This window comes from Amyelois transitella, chromosome 8 (genome assembly GCF_032362555.1).
Source record: "Amyelois transitella isolate CPQ chromosome 8, ilAmyTran1.1, whole genome shotgun sequence".
Classification (NCBI taxonomy): Eukaryota; Metazoa; Arthropoda; class Insecta; order Lepidoptera; family Pyralidae; genus Amyelois; species Amyelois transitella.
The window spans coordinates 7823145-7841010 of record NC_083511.1 but is presented as its reverse complement, the minus strand read 5'-3'; the positions used below and the strand labels follow the sequence as shown (position 1 = coordinate 7841010).

General features: G+C 34.0%; 1 protein-coding gene across 2 annotated transcripts in view; it reads left to right on the top strand.

Moving 5' to 3' along the window:
* Positions 1-16800, top strand: part of LOC106137572 (uncharacterized) — a 91394-nt gene extending 74594 nt beyond the window's left edge. For both annotated transcript variants that reach the window (XM_060945563.1, XM_013338420.2), the window contains 3 exons: positions 17-143; positions 14423-14532; positions 14855-16800. In XM_060945563.1, coding sequence (XP_060801546.1) covers positions 17-143; positions 14423-14532; positions 14855-15223 — 606 coding nt within the window. In that variant the 3' untranslated portion in view covers positions 15224-16800. The remainder of the gene's footprint in view (positions 1-16; positions 144-14422; positions 14533-14854) is intronic.
* The last annotated feature ends 1066 nt before the right edge of the window (positions 16801-17866 follow it).

Here is a 17866-nt window from a genome sequence, read left to right as displayed (position 1 = left end):
TGAATCCTTATTTCAGGTGGTGATCTGCGGTGCGGTGCCATCGATGGTCCGGTCGGTTCGCCTCTACAGCCAGTGTTCACACCTGTACGTCAACGTGTTCCCAAACGGCACTGTCATGGCTCGCTCCGGTGGAAACGAACAGCGTAAGTTTTCTATTATATTGTTTAATTTTGACTTTACTAAATGGTGCATAGCACATGAAGAATTATATTCTCTCATCATGTTCGCATATTTTACTTACTACTTTTCTCAAATGAAGAAGAGAAGTAACTGGCGAACATTCCGTTATTTCATGCTCTCCGACGATTTTTTCAATATAATGAGATTCTATCGGCCATTGGTTGAACCACAATCCAAAATAGTCTGGCATAGGTTGTGAAGGTCGTGAAGGTGTGAAGCATGTGGTCTAAATATGTGGTCTCTGATGTGATCATGAAAGATCTATTACGAAAATTGTGAAAACTCTGGAGTTTTAAGCTATAACTGTTGGACTTATCAACCTTCACGAAACTTACGCAATGTTGGTAGTAATCCAGAACTCCTTACAAACGTAGTACAACATACCATACAGTAATCGCTGGCTGGTAGCTAAACGTGAGAAACTATAGGAATATGTCAATACTTGAAGGGTCAACGGCCAGTGGCAACAGGTAATGTTGACCGGTGTAGGAACGAGCAGGGTCAACATTAGTGACGAAGTCGGGAACTGATGCGAAGTGAGCCGTTATTAATTTGATTAGAAGCGCATATATATTTTTTTTTTAAATCTATTATTATTATATATCTTTTATTTCGATCTTTGTAAAATCTTTTTTGATAAATTATAATTTTAACTAATTTATGACATTTTGATATCAAGGCAAAACATATAATTTTTTTTATAAATAAAGCTACCTAATTCACTTTAGATTTCATCTATTTTTTGCAGTTTTATTATAACAATTTTATTATAGTTCTACGAAAATTATTTAAATTTTCAATGAAATCTTTTCTAAAAGGTACAGAAATAATCGAAGCGCAATTATTGCGGTAATATTATTGCCATAACATACGACCGCATATTATAATTAAATTAGTTCTAGCCTTGCACATATGATTGATTGCACAAATAAAATGTATTGACCGTGCGGCGCTCTTCGGCGTGATTAGGCGTTTTGGTGAGTGTTTGATAATGTAAGTCGCATCACACAATGTCAACACGGTACACTATTTTTGTCGAGAAGCTAATAGAAAAAAAGCTGTTACTAAAAAAATGAGTTAATTGTCAAGGAAACGAAGATATTTTGCAAGGGAACTAGCTACTAGTAAGCTCAGGGTAATTCCAATTTAATATAATTCGTTCATTTTAGTATCATTAAATCAGCACTCAATATCAGTAAATTCGTTTAGAAACACAAATAGCATTTAACGGTTTGATCTTAGGAAAGCGTAACTTAAAAAAAGGCTGCCTGACTGATAAGCTAAAACTCCTTTGCATTTAGTTAGCTACAATTCTAATAACGCCATTCAATGTATGTCAACTTGGAGTGGTACAATAACACCGACGTCTGCCGTCCAAACAGTGATAATACTTGAGATAGACCCTGTCAACTGGTTTATTTTTATTCAACAGTGTGCACAAGTACATGCTTATTTGCGGCTACGATAAATCCTAAGGTTTTTGCTCGTTTTGTGACAAGACTTTGCTATTAACTCATTGTGTCCATTTTTTTGTCTTATATCGAAAATCCGAGATATTTCGAGAAATCACGAATCTGCTGGTCCTACTTATTTTAGAAGTGAGCAAATTTATCTAAAAGAAACATTTTTAATTATTTAGATACAACTTTATTTTACAAAAATATCACACAACTGTAACTGAATTTGGCTTAGGTTCGATTACCAAATAGAAAGTTAATAGATGAGTTCAGCTTTATTTGCAGTTAAATCAGTCGAATGTCACAAAAAGAAGTTAAGTAAGTCTTGCTTTATGAATATTTATATCTAGCTGCTGGCAAAAGTACCTCTTAATCTATTATTGGATTTGCCTTCCAATATTTGTCACATCCGACTTTCTAATTTAATTACCTAGGATTTAATTCAGAAGAGCAAATACAGTCAGAAACTCTTATGAAATTTTTATAGCGCCACTTTTTTCCGCGAATATTACGTGAGCGAAAGCTAATCTATTCGCGAATATGTAATAACATTCTTACTGTCAAATTACTCAATATTTGTTTTCTTGTAAAAGCACGCAAGTGCGCAACTTTAGCGCAGTCACTTGTTTAAATAAAGCGGACTTTCGCCTTTCTTTTTGCGGACGTTTGTAGATCAAATAGAGTACAGAAGTTTGCCTTCTTATGCCAACGTAAATATAATGTGTAGTTCCTAAAACAGCTTGGCGTAATTATTAGTGTAACTGCGATAAACGTGCAAAAATTCATAGAACAAAAAAATTACTGATTGAAGTGTATGCTGACTAACAAATGCCATGCCGGTTAGAATGACTGTAGTTGGTAATTTAATAAGAAAGCTTAAGATATTCTGGCCCAATCTTATCTTCTCCTGGTGTTTATCCCGTTCACATCCACCAACATACTAGGGACAAAGAAATAAATATCTTATTTATCTGTTTATTTTATACATGTTGTACAGATTTGGTAAAAAAGTAGCAAACTCAGGCTTATACTTACTCATTTAATTGAAAAATACAAAAGATGTTCTTCATCTTTAAATATTTAACGTTTATTTCTACACTTTCGTTGTTTTCAGTTGTGGTTTACTCAAGAATTATCGCGTGTACTTTTACGAGTGCAAAGACCAAGCGCATATCAACATATATGCGATTTAAAAACTGCGTTTGTGTTTTTCTTTATTAACAAAAATACTTGGGATGAGTACACTGACTTTACTAAATAAAATTGACAGCTGACGCAAAATACTACGTTTCACGATTTCTTAAAAAATAATACTGATTCAGCTTTACTTTGAGAGTGTGTTACGAATCGAAATCATTTGTCATATTTTTACAGTGAAATAATCCATTCAATTGTTCTCTTCCTTAAATTCCATGTATATCTTAGTTATATGAATTAGGACCTTATTTTGTACGATAAAAGATATATCTTTATAAAAATTAAGCTGCATACGTGCGAATCAATATTGAGATTCATATTACGTCTAACACGTTTCGTCTTATGACCCAGTAAAGTGAACTGTGCGTATCAGCATTAGGACACGTAATTAATTACTAAGATACAGTAATTTACATACATTATTGCGCTAAATTGTTGAAATAATTTATTATACCTATCTTTTTGCTACAAGTTAACGATATTAATAATTACCTAGATGAGGGCTACGGATATTAGATTTCCTGATTGCATTATTATTAGATATGGTTTTAAATCCATTCAAAAACTGCATTCGTTTGTGTTTACAATAACAATAAAATTCTTTTTAAAAAGTAATAACGACAATTTCTATAATCGACGAGTTTCACTTTATCTCTGTATATTCCCAAAAACAAAAAATACATATTATAGACACTTTCTATAAATAAATTAACATTGAACGGGAAGCCATTAATCGAATAAGAACAATAATCGCGTGAGAATAAACATTTATTTGTTACGAGAAAAATAATCACTTGACCCGTGTTAGCACACGTGTTAGTTGGGAAGCAATAAAAGAAACTTACACGGCCAATATTAAATTTAACGATTTAATATTGCATCACCAATCAAACGTGATCTCTAGTACACATACCGATATTACTACATACTTAACATGCTACAGCTCTTTCTAATTTGGTAAGATAATATATCTTCGGTCTTGTTGCTCCGCCTACCACCGAATAACGTGAAATATGTGACGCTTTTTAATTAAAATTAGATTTAAAAGTGCTGATAACCAAAATTTAATTATTTACAACTTAGAAATATTACTGGTTGAAAATAACGGGAGCGATGCAAGCCGCAGGGTTATTATTTAAAAATGGTCTTCATATTTCATGCTAATCGAATTCCAAAATGGAGACATCATACATACCTATATTCCTTAAAAAAAATTGTATAATAAATCTTGGTAATCTAATCAATCACGGGACGATCTAGTTTGAAATTTTAGATTTAACTTTTGTGCTGAAACAATTTTTTTACTTAATATTTCGTAAGCATGTGACTTCTGCCAATAAAAACACAACACACTTGAGTTAAACTTTTCGTAAATTTTGTTTTTGTACAAATTCAATGGAAGAGCGTTTGTCGGAACGAAAATTATATAGAATAAAATGACGTAGGCGGTGCGGCGCCTTCCTAAATTAAGTTGTTATGCCTTAAACACAATAATGATGACCCACAAGGCCCTCCGATTCGCAAAAAACGGTATACCACACGCATTCACCCTTATTAATTTAATTTAATAGGTTATAAAAGTAATAGAGCAATTTGTGGAATGAAATTCCCGTTTTTTGTTTGATCCTTGGAATAAAATTCGATTGTTTGTCAAGGAGTATAGATTTTTCGAAATTCTTCAAACTGTTTACGATTGATTTTGTAGCTTTTTTGCTTCTTATTGATATAAGTGACAGGTATTTATAAAACGACGGCGTGATGACATTTTTGTTTTGAGATTTATTTTATAAACATGACCTGCAGATTTTTAGGAGTGTTGTTTTTTTGTATGTATGTCTAGTAAAAACGTGCTTTAATAATTTAGCAAGTTTTATATCATCAGAATTAGCAAATATTTATAGTTGTTTATAGGATTGTTTGACTCAATACCAATAAAACAAACAACATTTCATTGAGTCGTAAATTCCAATACAAGATTAAAATCTGCGTCAAATTAAAACATTCCATTACATTGTATTCACAATAACACAAAAATCATGATAGCTAAACAAACAGACAAATGTTTTATCAATTTAATTGTTATTATTTTAACATCTGTTTCGCTAGTTGGGTGGTCTAACTTGTCGCGAATAAAAAATACGCACGTTTAGCAAACACTCCTTTTACTTTGTAGCTCAGCGATTTTGTTTATATAAACAGAGTCTTAACACATTTCTTTTGTGACTTCGAAAGGCTACAGGTATTTTTCTTTGTACTGTTGGCTTAAATATTTCATTTAAACACCTTCATAAATGTGGATTGTAAGAAACACTGTGCTATTGTAGAACATTATTCCAGCGGTGCTATTCACTTTCAAGAAATTTCTCTCATCGTCTCTATTAGGGTTGACCGTAACGATAGAGAAAGAGGGAATATTCCGTCCCAAGTAATTGTGATTTTATGTTCATATGTAGGTTACATGAAGTACTAACTTTTACAATTGTTTATTAAATATCTGTTTATCACGTAAAACAATTCCATTGGTCATTTTATCTTTATTATCTCACAATGATGTCCGCGTTTTATCGACGCATTTGACCCTATTTCGATCGACGAATTTCTTAATCATATCACCCGATAAGCGACGAATACATAGCTCCTATTTCTAATATTATTAGAACTCAATATCGGCTGGCTGGGATGTGACACAGTTTTAGTACTTCACCTACTTTAGGCCTGAAAACGCATCTTTGAATGGTAATCTAGACACGTGTCTCTTGAGTTATCGCGAAACTATTCGTTTTTCGACCGAGTTTCTTCATCAAAGGTATGAGGAAATAATAAAAGGACTTGAATTTTCCCGAAGCTTTTTCAATACATTTTTTTGGTATATAATATTGGATGCATTATATTTACAAATAATCCTTTAGACACTATTAACGATGATGCATTGTTTTGTCTTCTACTTTATTCTGAGAACCATACCGTGGTTTTTATAGCTAAATTTAGATCTATCTTTCTAATAACTAAACTGTCGTTGCATAGGAATCGTACTTTACACGCGCATTTATATTGACAAAGTTCCTCCGTAGCGTTACAGCGGCCGTGGTCACAGAATGATTACTATAGGAAACATAAGAATGATTACTATAGGAAACATACCTTGTAAAAGCTAGATTCCTGAGTTCTATTAATTTATTGAATATTAGGTATTCAGATGAGCAATAATATTGACTAGCGTCAGGAAACCGTGTCAATGCCACAGTCTGTGGTCATTGCAGTAACTCGATACCGCACTATACGAGTACATCTCATGATGTGATGGATCAAGGAACACTATGCTTTGGTTACCTTGTTGTTGAATAGTTACGTAATTATAGGAGGCTTAAACTAATTCACACAATGTCAACTAACGTCTGTGTTTCATCTTTGCGTGTTTCCGGCTGCACTCTCCACTGCTACGCTTCGGAGCCCGGGGTTCGAAATAAATAGAAATTTACGCTGACAATTACCATAAATGCTAGCTCTTAAGTTCGAGGTTTGTGATAATACCTCACAATGTCTAACTGAAGTTCAACTCAAGGATACTATTTTAATAAAACGAGATATAAATACAATTAATTTCCCAAAGTGTCATACGGATGCAGAAATAATATTATTCGGATATATTTTTATACGACGCAAATAAAATTTCGTGTTAAAAATTAAAATGGTTTACATCAACACACTTCCGCACTTAAATTGAAATTGTTTAACACGAGTGTAGTATTTTATTTAACCAACACTGCCTCTCGAAGCTGTCACATCACCGTGTATGCAAGCAACATTGATAAGGAAAAGATGAGCCTTAGGTACTAGGAACACATAAAACATCTAGAATGCTAACCGGCAATAATAAAGAAACATGCACTTGATGGAGCCATCCTATTTTATGACGATAATTTTATTGACTTCATTGTTAGAAATGAGTTTTATTTAATAATATTGTGTTTATGCTTTTAATTGAGATAATTGCATGTTTAATCGATCAAGATAATAAATATTTGAATTGATATAGGAAGATGTTTTTGAATGTATCAAAGAACTGTTATTGACTTAAGTTGAAAATACGATTGATTAAAGTAAATCTTTCACTAAGTGAATATGAGTTGACTACAAACGTATATTAAAAATTATTCAGGTTTATTTTCTAAAATGAAAAACCAATTATTAATTCAATTTATTCAATTATACTTGTATCACGTAACTACAATAATAGGTAATCAAACTGTCCAATAATAAACTTTTAAATAAGCTAATAAATCTCCAGAAATAAGTAGATACATATTTGTGTTGCACCATTAAGTTTTTTTATAGGTATATTATGTCAATATATACCTATAAAATGTCGTTAACATATTCGTAGGCACCTTGCAATTCACACTACGATTAAATGAATATTGTGATATTTTCGCAAAATAATTACACTATGTATGATTATCATAAAAACTATCAAAAGTTTTTCCGCCTCTTCAGTTTTTCTGTAAATCTTTACGGCATCCACTAATTGGGAGACGCGGCATGTCTTTACTTCTGTTATTTGGTCAGATTACAGCAGTTCAAGTCGTAACGGGTAATCCTCGTTTACAGCTTATGTGCGTTTTCTGTCGCCGGCTCCAAGGCGCTGCTTCGGTGCACGTTTCCATTAGACATACTTTTTTTTCGTGACATGACTATCTTACGATGGCAAGCGAAAAGATGTAGTTTCTAGATAGAGACTACATCCTTTCCCCTCTTTCCTTTAGTGGTAGAAACCATTATAAGAAAGAGGCGAGATCATTATGTATAAAAGATGTGTTATTTTTACATAAGATTTCTAAGGTTTAGTATTTTTTTTTCTAAAACACATACATCTTTCTTATTTGCTAAACTGCGGGGGTGTTTGTCGGCTAATTGTAAATCTCGTGTCTAAAATACTTAACTATCAGCTATTATCCATATAATATTGTCTGTGTATAATAAAACAGTACAAATTGCGAGTGTACATAAAATACATTTTCATAATACAATAATAGCTGGGGCGATGCAATGACATACCTACATACGATAACATAACCAAACGATTAACTGATTGAAATCACTCTTTTTGTAATTTCGCTTGCGCTGACATTTCGTCAAGATGTTCCCAGTTTGATCAAGATACGTTCTTTGCCTTACCTTTCTAACGTTCTCATTCACTACCCATAACAATAAGTAACAAAATAAAGAAATAAAATTTCTCGTTTAACAATGCGAACACACCGGCTACCAAGGAAGCTGTTAGATCTTGAATTTCCCGGCAAATACCTACCTACCGCAGCGCCATCCCGCCTTATCCCGATTACAGCTTATCCCGCATTTACTCTTGTAAACATTGTCGTCTCCACTACTATCTTAATGCTACGTACGTAGATTATTTGGTTTAAGCATCTCGTTAGGAATTGAGAAATATATTAGACTTTGGGATTTGACATTACAATCTACTTGATAAAACTTCAATAATACAATATACTCTAGAGTTAGTGAGTACTACCAGACTATGTACCTACGGTCTAAACTTTGAGGCAGCTGAAATATATGCATACATGCAATGTATGTTTTTCAGTAAAATATGGTCTTTTATAGAATGATAATTAGGCAGATACTTTTTGTTTTACACGGACGGAGCATTAGGCTCAAACTAGTTTTTTCGTATATGTTCAGCCTTACTTTATAAGTCATTGCCAACGTGCACGGTTATCGTGATGTGTGACGCAAATTACGTAAATCTATGTCATTAAAATGTTTGCTCTGTGATTGGTGGATGCAAGGACAACGATAACGGCTGTTTTTTTAAGCACGAGACAATTAGCTCTCTTTTGTTTCTTTGTACAAAGTCAAAGGTTGTGTTTATAAATTGAATTGATAGAAATTTTCAATATTCTTATTAGCTTAATAGCTTCAGCGTGGGGCTTCAATCGGCGGGAATCCAAAAAAGTAGCCTATGTTACTCCCGATAGTCTATTCTATATCTGTGTAATTTAACACATCATTCAAATCGGTCCAGCGTTTTATCCGTGAAAGCGAAACAGACAGACAGACTTTCGCATTTATAATGTTAGTAAGAGATATAGATGTAGGGTATGTGGACATATTTTTGATTGCCTTTTATAATTAATTATTTATAATTAATGAGACATTTTATAATGGCGAAATATTTTTTTAATAAATAAAATCCAAACTCACATAGCTAAATGGACAATATTTACCCAGCTAAAATAAATTAAAATTATTATGTAATTACAAACTTTATCTAGTAAATACGGGTTTAATATCTATAATTTTAGTTTATCTCCATAAATATCTACTATATAATTTATAATCGTTTAATCCTTTAAACTAAGCAAATATTTTACAACTTACGAAATGTAATGGTATTCAAATTATTTGAAAACTCTTTAATATTTCATGCTTCTGTCATTTGAAATATGGTACCAAAAAAGAATTAAACTGATTGACTTTGGCTCAATGTAAGTTAGAAACTTGTGCTACGAGATACTATAACTCTATGATACTATATCTATGTAATTTGTCTTGTGTATATTTATTTATTTAAATATTTTCTATAAACCTGACCGTAGATCCACCCTGGGATTTTAGAAGGTAGGTTCAAAGTCAAGAATCTCTATTTATAAGTTGACGTTCGGTGAAAATGCTGCAGTGTAGTTTGTTCTACACCTGCGAAAATTGTATGCTTTGAAAGCGATAGTAGATAATATTATACTTAAGTTATTTTGACGGCAACAAGCGATACCTCGTTTACTATTTTAAAATTAAATCTATTTCTATAAGAACCCGACAACTGCGCCAAACAAATGGCAATATGACAAAAACTATTATGCATTTGTAATACTTAAAAATATATTGTGACGTATCAGAAATGTAGTAATTAATAATTCATGAGTAGGTTAGGTACGTGATAGAATTTAGTGTACGTTCTGAGTCAAAATATGTTATACAAATCTATATATATAAAAGAAAGTCGTGTTAGTTACACCACTTATAACTCAAGAACGGCAGAACAGATTTGGCTGAAAAATGGTAGGGAGGTAGCTTAGAGCCAGGAGACGGACATAGGATACTTTTTATCCCGTTCGACAGCGTTCCCGTGTGACTTGACATGAAACGTCAGTCACTATAAAACGTGGTATAACAAAAAAGAATCAGACTTGGAATAACAAAACGCAAATGACAGCTATGTAATTGACGTAAAATGACAGCTATGTAATGGATGACACGTTTGGATGTAAATTTGTATGAAATTTCGTCAATTTTAACGTTGGGCACATGAAATTTTAGAATGTATGAAATAATCATTAAAACATTGGAATTTAAAAACTGCATCTCAAGGGCGAAAAATAAGGGTTGGAAGTTTGTATGAAACTTCGTTTTTTGATAGGTGTCGATGTGCGAGAAGTCTTAAATATTGGTTAGTAAAAAATACGTATCAGTTGCGGAAAGCAGGATGGCACTAAATAGGATGGGATGGGACAGGATAGGACTGGACGGGGCAGGACGGGACACAACAGGTTGGGACGGGACGGAACAGAACGAGAAGAGACGGGACAAGACGGGAGAAGCCATATGAATTTAAACCAAATATAAACTTAAAACAGTCCCGTACGATACATACATAAAATCACGCCTCTTTCCCGGAGGGGTAGGCAGAGACTACCTCTTTCCACTTGCCACGATCCCTGCATACTTCTTTTGCTTCATCCACATTCATAACTCTCTTCATGCAAGCTCGGCGGTTTCGGGTACTTTTGACCTGACACTTTACCAGGACGTCCTTAATTAAAACATGGGTGAAATTTTATGGCGTATCCTTATAATCTAAAATACATTTGCGCGGGCGAAGCCACGGGCAAAAGCTAGTTGCTTCATAAATTAAGACGTATGACGTCGACACTTCAAAATATTCTATTCACGGTGAGTGTGACTCGATTTTAAAATTAATGGAAATTGCGTGAAGCTGTTTTTCAATCGTCGATTTTTTTGGTATGTTAATGTTTTGAGTATTTTTAATTTATTACTAATTAAATAAAAAAAAACTATAATTAATATTTATACGAAGAAAGACATAAGGTACTTTTCACGCGGACGAAACCGCGGGTGAAAGCTGGTATCAACATATTTCCTTGAATGTTTTTACATTGACGTCCGGTTTTTTGTAAATTTGAAAATTGATGTTCGGTGAAAATGCTGCAGTGTAGTTTATTCCGCCGCTTCTTCTATACATGCGCTTTGGAAGCGTTAGTAAATATAATAAGACTTAAGTTCTCTCGGAAAATATTTTTTTTATTCTAATAAAAAAAACCTCCGTGATACATATACTTGAAGTATAGTTCATAATAAGAAGTTAATGCTTCTTCTTAGGTATAGTTGAAGAGTGACACTTCAACTATACCTAGACTCAAGTTTATCGTATTATGTACTTACAAATTATCATATTTCATTAGAACTATCATCATTACTATGATAAACAAGCATTCCTTTAGATACTGACCGCGCTGAGTTTAATACCTGATAATTGTACACATGGGATTAGGTCAGATTTCACGTGGACTTTTTTCCATAATAATGTGATAAAGCGAAAAGATTTTTATTTTTAGTTACAAATAAACTCAGTGCCGTATGGTTCCCGGCACCAATATAAAACATTATTGGACCACTCCATCTATTTCCCATGGATGTCGTAAGAGACGACTAAGGGATATGCTTATAAACTTGGAATTCTTTTTATTAGCAACCTGTCACTATTTAAATCTCAATCCTATCATTAAGCCTAACAGCTGGATGTGACCGGTCAGTCTTTCAAGACTGCTGGCTCTCTCTACCCCGCAGGGGATATAGGCGTTATTATGTGGATGGATGGATGGAATAAACTCGAAAACTAGGGATTCTTATGAAGATCAATACACAAATGGGCAAAAACTTTAGCGGTAACGTAGGCTATATATCTACTTAATATAACACAATTTTCGATAAAAAATAATCAATTATTTTATTTTATAAAAGCACAGCTTTCAAAATAAAGGCTTTGTATATCCCATGAAGGATAAAGACTTGATACCGTTGTAATAAAATATACATTATTTTTATTATTTTCTGCAGTGTTTTAACTTTTCACCGGCTGAGAAAATGAATTTTTCTGGAGATAATCAGATAAGCCGTTATCAGCAGCCTTATCGGGCAATGACCTTACTAGCTGCCCACTCACGATGTCGGTTGACATGCGGCAAATGTTTGCAAATCTTTCCTACCATAATATTATCAACCACGCCCCTTTTTGTAGGGACATTTTCGCTACCTAAACCGCTTTTCGCAGGGTCTAATTCAACCTCGGCCATGAACCAGTGACTATTGTATTTGATGTGTATCCATGAGTGATCCAATACGGGTTATGTTCTTTGCAAAGTCTGCAGAGGTTACATGGGAGTCACTCCGTGTAAAAACCTGACTTACACAATCCAGGATCAATGGCATATTCGGACTCCTCTCTAGAGAAGTGATTTTAGAAGTATGTAATACCCATATGTGCATAATGTCATTGATTTGAAGTCAATATTCGAATCTCAATTATCTGAACGTGGCCTATCAGTCTTAACAAGACTGTTGGCTCTGTCTACCCCGCAAGGGATATAAACATGATTATATGAATGTAGGTACATATTATGTTGAAGTCAATTCGATACATAGCATGTAGGTTTAATTCGTCCATATGAAGTTATTTACTACTCGCTAAATAGAAGAGAGAATTAGTTTATTTGCTTTAATATAAGTGACAACATATTGAATTCTGTATTTTTATACTTACTAAATTTTTTCAATATCACGGCACTAAAAAGATAGTATTTTTCTTAAGAATCACGGTAATGACGGTCTTTACACCGGATCATGAATATAGGTTATGTTATGTTACATAATTTTCCCACCCTAAATGCAAAGAATTGCATAGCTGTAAATTTATAGAGGTATGTCAAACAAAAGTGAAATTTCATGTGGCGGCTTCTCTTCAAAGAGAAACGTTAGCGGCTCAAGATTATGTTGTCTTTACAAAATTAGCCTTCGCCTATTACAAGGTGGGGCAATATTTGTGCACTTGGACAGTTTCGAAATTTTTGATAGTTTGCTGGTTATATTGCGACTGAGTATCAAAGTTTCTTCAGTTTCAACTTGTCTGATCATTTTGATCGATTTTCTGGCCGCGTTTAAAAACGTGTGCACAAGAATTTATACAAAATAATGTTTAAAAACAATGCCACTATAGGTTTAGCCATACTAAAACACCAACAGTGGCATCCCCTCTTTTGTGAATTTCGATAATTCGCTGATTTTTTAATTAAAAAGTAATTCTAGGTGTATATAAAAGGGAATTACAAAGGACGTCGAAAAATTATGAAAACATATCAAGAATCACATAGGTACTAAAATTATGAAACTAAACTGTGCTATCGGAAGATATCTTCTATCACTTTCACACACTCTCACTCACTTATCATCGAAATTATAACAATTTATGTCGTGTCGAATGCCGAAGCGGTTTTTTTTAATGTTAATTGAAATGACATGGCCAGTGCCATAGGCTTGTACGGCGTTTTATTAATACTTTTTATTCGTGTCCCATCGTGTAGTTATTGGATTTCTTACATATCGAACTTTCCTATTTTACGTTTATTAGTAGCATGAGTTTACATGTAGAATGTTGAGTAACTATTTGAATATTTGAGAGTGAAAGAGATAGAAGCCAAAGAAAAAAATAAACCAAATGAATACATTTAGGTTAGTGTTAAAATTTTCTTTTGCACTGTGGTTAGATATTTATATGAAAATAGTTGTTTTCTCTATGTGTCTTCTTCATTTGGTATACAAAATAATCTGTAAATCTAATTTTGAAGTCCACGGAATGTTAAAGAATCAGAATGACGCATGTGAGCCGACCACACTCTCCGAAGTATTGAATGTCTAGCCTGCAGCAATAGGTTAATATTTATCGACATTTTATTTTTACTTTATTAGTGTTCAAATATCATTAACGATTATTTCATCGCACCTCTATTTGTCTCTCTCTAACACATTAGTAATTGAATTTATTTCGATTGGAGCGCTGGCGGCGTGGTTTTAAACGGTCAAGTATGCACCCCAGGTGAAAAAATTACCATAAGCGGGAGTAATAATAAGAAATTCTTTGGATATTTACTTTCTATTTATTAATCTTTACGCTTATGAGTTAATTAATTCATATGTTAGCCCAGGAGGTCGAAGAAAGTAGGAAGATAGGCGAGCGCCCGCGCATTATGTCGATGTTAGTAGAGAAATACTTTAATTTTTAAATTTTCTTTCCATCGGTATATGGTTTTGTGCACACACAGTATAAAACATTAAAATGAAATTATAAAATGTTGTGTTTAGATATTTTCTTGCACATTGCTAGATTATTCTCTCACTTATAACGATGTATTTACCAGCAGTAGCAGTTGTACCCTTCGATAACCATTACATTTCTTCTATTAATTAAAAGAATAATTATTTGATTTGTATTGTTACAGCGAATCTCACCATCAGCACCCGAGGGTTCAGCCTGGAGCTGCTCATCCACTCCCCTGTTCAAGACATGTACCTGTGTTTCAACCGATCCAAATTAGTCGGCAGGCGATTGGTGAGTACCTATTGGAAAACGAGTTTTCTGTCTTTTGTTATAATGAAAGTTTCATAGCTGGTCTATGAAACTTTCATTATCAAGTGGTTTGGTTTACAATAACTACAGTTTCAGTTTTAAATTTTCGATATTTTCACTTGTTATATGAAGTCAAATTCTTGAAACAACTTTGACGTGTTTTTATTATTAGGTATTATTTCGAGAAAGCGACATGGAACTGTGTAAATAATGTCGAAGCATTAATCATAACTACCCAAAAGACGCTATTACGAAAGTAATGAATTCTACAAACAGCTTGTTAATGAGAGGAATTTGTTCACAGACACGTTTCCAAGCGGAGAGACAGCCCAACTGCCTCTTCAAAGAAGAATTTGTCAACGGCTACAATCGATATCACCTAATGAAGAACCAAGATCGATACATAGGCTTCAACAGACGAGGCTTACAACTGCGGCGCGGGAAGAGTCGCTTCCCAGAGAGGGCACACAAGTGCTTCGACTTCATGAAGGTGGGCCGTGGTGACGACTTCAACCTGGATAGGCACAACACAATGATCGCAGGGGATCTCCCAAAATGGCGTCCGCAACGACGTCTCCGGCCAGCTCCGCAGAACTCGATCAAGCCTCCGTGCCATGGGGTACGCCACCACCACGGCAGGTATCAGAGGCGAAGGAACTGTGACGGAACGTAGGCATCTTGACGCCATTTTAGCAGCTCATTCACGCTTCAACGCTTCGCGCGTTCCGTTGCCAGCTGTAGAACTTTGTGAGTGGACAGAGTATTAGTCAACTATCGCAGTATTATAACAGTGACGAGGACTGGTAGGTTAGGTGGGCCGCCGTGGGCGCGGCGTCACAAACGGCGCATGAATGGTAGCTAATGCGGGGGAGCAAACATTTGAATGGGGAGAAAAAGTCGAGTCGGTGTTCGGACCTGTGAAATTCCATAAGGCCGTGTAACATCGTGGCACTCGTTTGCTCTTGTGCCTGCGGTCGGATCGTGCTCTAAAAGGAAAAATGTTTCTGTGGAACGAGCAAATAGTAGTCTCCAGTCACGAGTCTTCCGATAGACCACCGCTGAATTTGGTGCTTGGACGAGACGAGTCGGGGGCGGCGTCCACCCGGCACGCCACGAGGAGTATGACGTCATTATTTTCGTAACCCTCATTGCTCCGGCTAGCTCGCCATAAGTGTTGCAAAAACGCCTTTACGTCAATTCTCAGTGTGTTATTATTTAAAATGCTTTACTGTTAAATTAAGTGCGGATCATGTTATTATGCTTGTAAATATAATAAAAATAATAATTGTGTTTACTTATTTATCAAAAAAGTTAATCAAAAATTTGTAAACGTAGATGTTAGTTGTAAAATTGTATTAAAAATGTTTTGTATTTAATTATGGGTATTTAATCTATCCGACCAACCGCTCTCTTGTGATAAGCCACAGTCGATGTAACCTAGATTTCTCTAGATTTCTTTATCTTCACGTACTGAATTACATACCTTTAAACGTATGGCATTTTATTTCTGTTTATGAATTTGATTGTATGATTTGAAAGTTTGTACATATTATTTTAAGTGTCGAGGGAGTGATAGGTTTTTGAATCTCTATGTCGCTAATCGGATTATACTGAACAATTCTTATCTAATAACAATTTACGGTTTATATAACAATGCAATTCTGTTAAGTTATAGGACCTATTCTTCGTTGTTCGTAACCGTACCTACAAAGTAAATAGTGGACATTATTGTATTAATATATGAATAAGATCTGTGCCATAGTGTGGTGGCAGTGTGCGGCTCACGTTCGCATTGTGTCTAGTGTGTTAAGTTCATGCCTGTAAACTACAAGTAGATAAAATGGTTAAGAAAAATGACCGAGATAGAAAATGTATGTATTTAGTTTGTTTTTCTTTTTTCAACAAACTTAAATATTATTTTGATTCATATAAATTATTTATTATTCTAAATTTTAATCGAATTTGTACAATTTTTCTTTTTAAATTATTGAACTGTATCAAAAGATTTACATCACCAATCAGCATGTCAATGTAATAGGCATTTTAAAGCATTCCTCAAATATTCCATTCATAGAAGACAGATGTATGACATTCCAAACAATATGTAAAATAAAAATATGCGCTTAAAATACATAATAAATTTTGTTTAATAGCGTGGCACTGTCTATTGTATTACTGTGTCTAATTATAAGTATTCTGATGCTGAACGAAATCGTATAATGCTAAGAAAATTACGAAATTAAATATTTAACTCGCTTCTTGTGTTTTATTATACTTATTTGTTTTTCAGCACTTTGAGTTTTCACTTCTAGTATAATTTTTTTATTTTCTATTGTCTGCTCTTATGTAAGCAGACATAAACATATTACGTCGTAGGTCACATAATACTGAGTAAAATGCGTATTTTCGCATGTGTAATCCTTGTTTTGATTTATTCTTTTAGTTATCAATTCAAAGAAAGTAATAATTTAACTAATGAGAAGTTCTCCAAAGATTCAAAAAGACCCACTTGCGACTAGTAATTTTTAATTACAAATCTCCATGTCATTTAGTACCAATCACAGCTTGTTTCTTCTCTTGAAAAACGTTAAATTTTATTTCTGATAAAATTGTTTACCCAAAAAAGTAGCTTGCCACTTGCGGCCACAAAAAAAGGCGATATTTCCAACAAACGTGCCGGAAGAGGGCGTTTGCGGGTGAAACGTAACAAAATGGACAAACAGGGTAAAGTGGGCCTAGCCGGGAACGCAGCCACGGCGGTGATGCGCGTGCGAGCATCGATTAGCACCTTCACCTGCCCGGGATGTACAGAGTAGGGTAGATACAGAGGGAGTATCGAAATTGGTAAAGAATAGTGGGTATAAGGGAGAAATGAAATTTATTTTGGTATAATTAGAAGAATAAGTATCCTGCCAAACGTATAACTTGGCAAGGCATAGAGAAACGGCTTTTAAACGAACTGCCTTGCAACCATTTCATGGTTATATCATTCGGAAAAGTAAACAAATAAATAAAAATAGACACAGTACACTTAGTAATCTTGTGTAAAATCTTCTTAAATTATACAAATTGTGCTCTATAAATTATTCATGGAACACATTACCTATTTTAGAAGGTATCATGAAATTTAGCTTTCTATTCAAGGATTCAAAGTTGCGAGGTCTACATATGTTTGACGTACCATCATATTATTATTTGAGAAACACAAATATAGTGTTGTTAGGAAGAACATATTGCTATTTTCGAAGTTAACGCCAATGTGATATGTCTTACGATATCATCAGAAACGCTTTGGCGAATTTAAATAACGTACAAA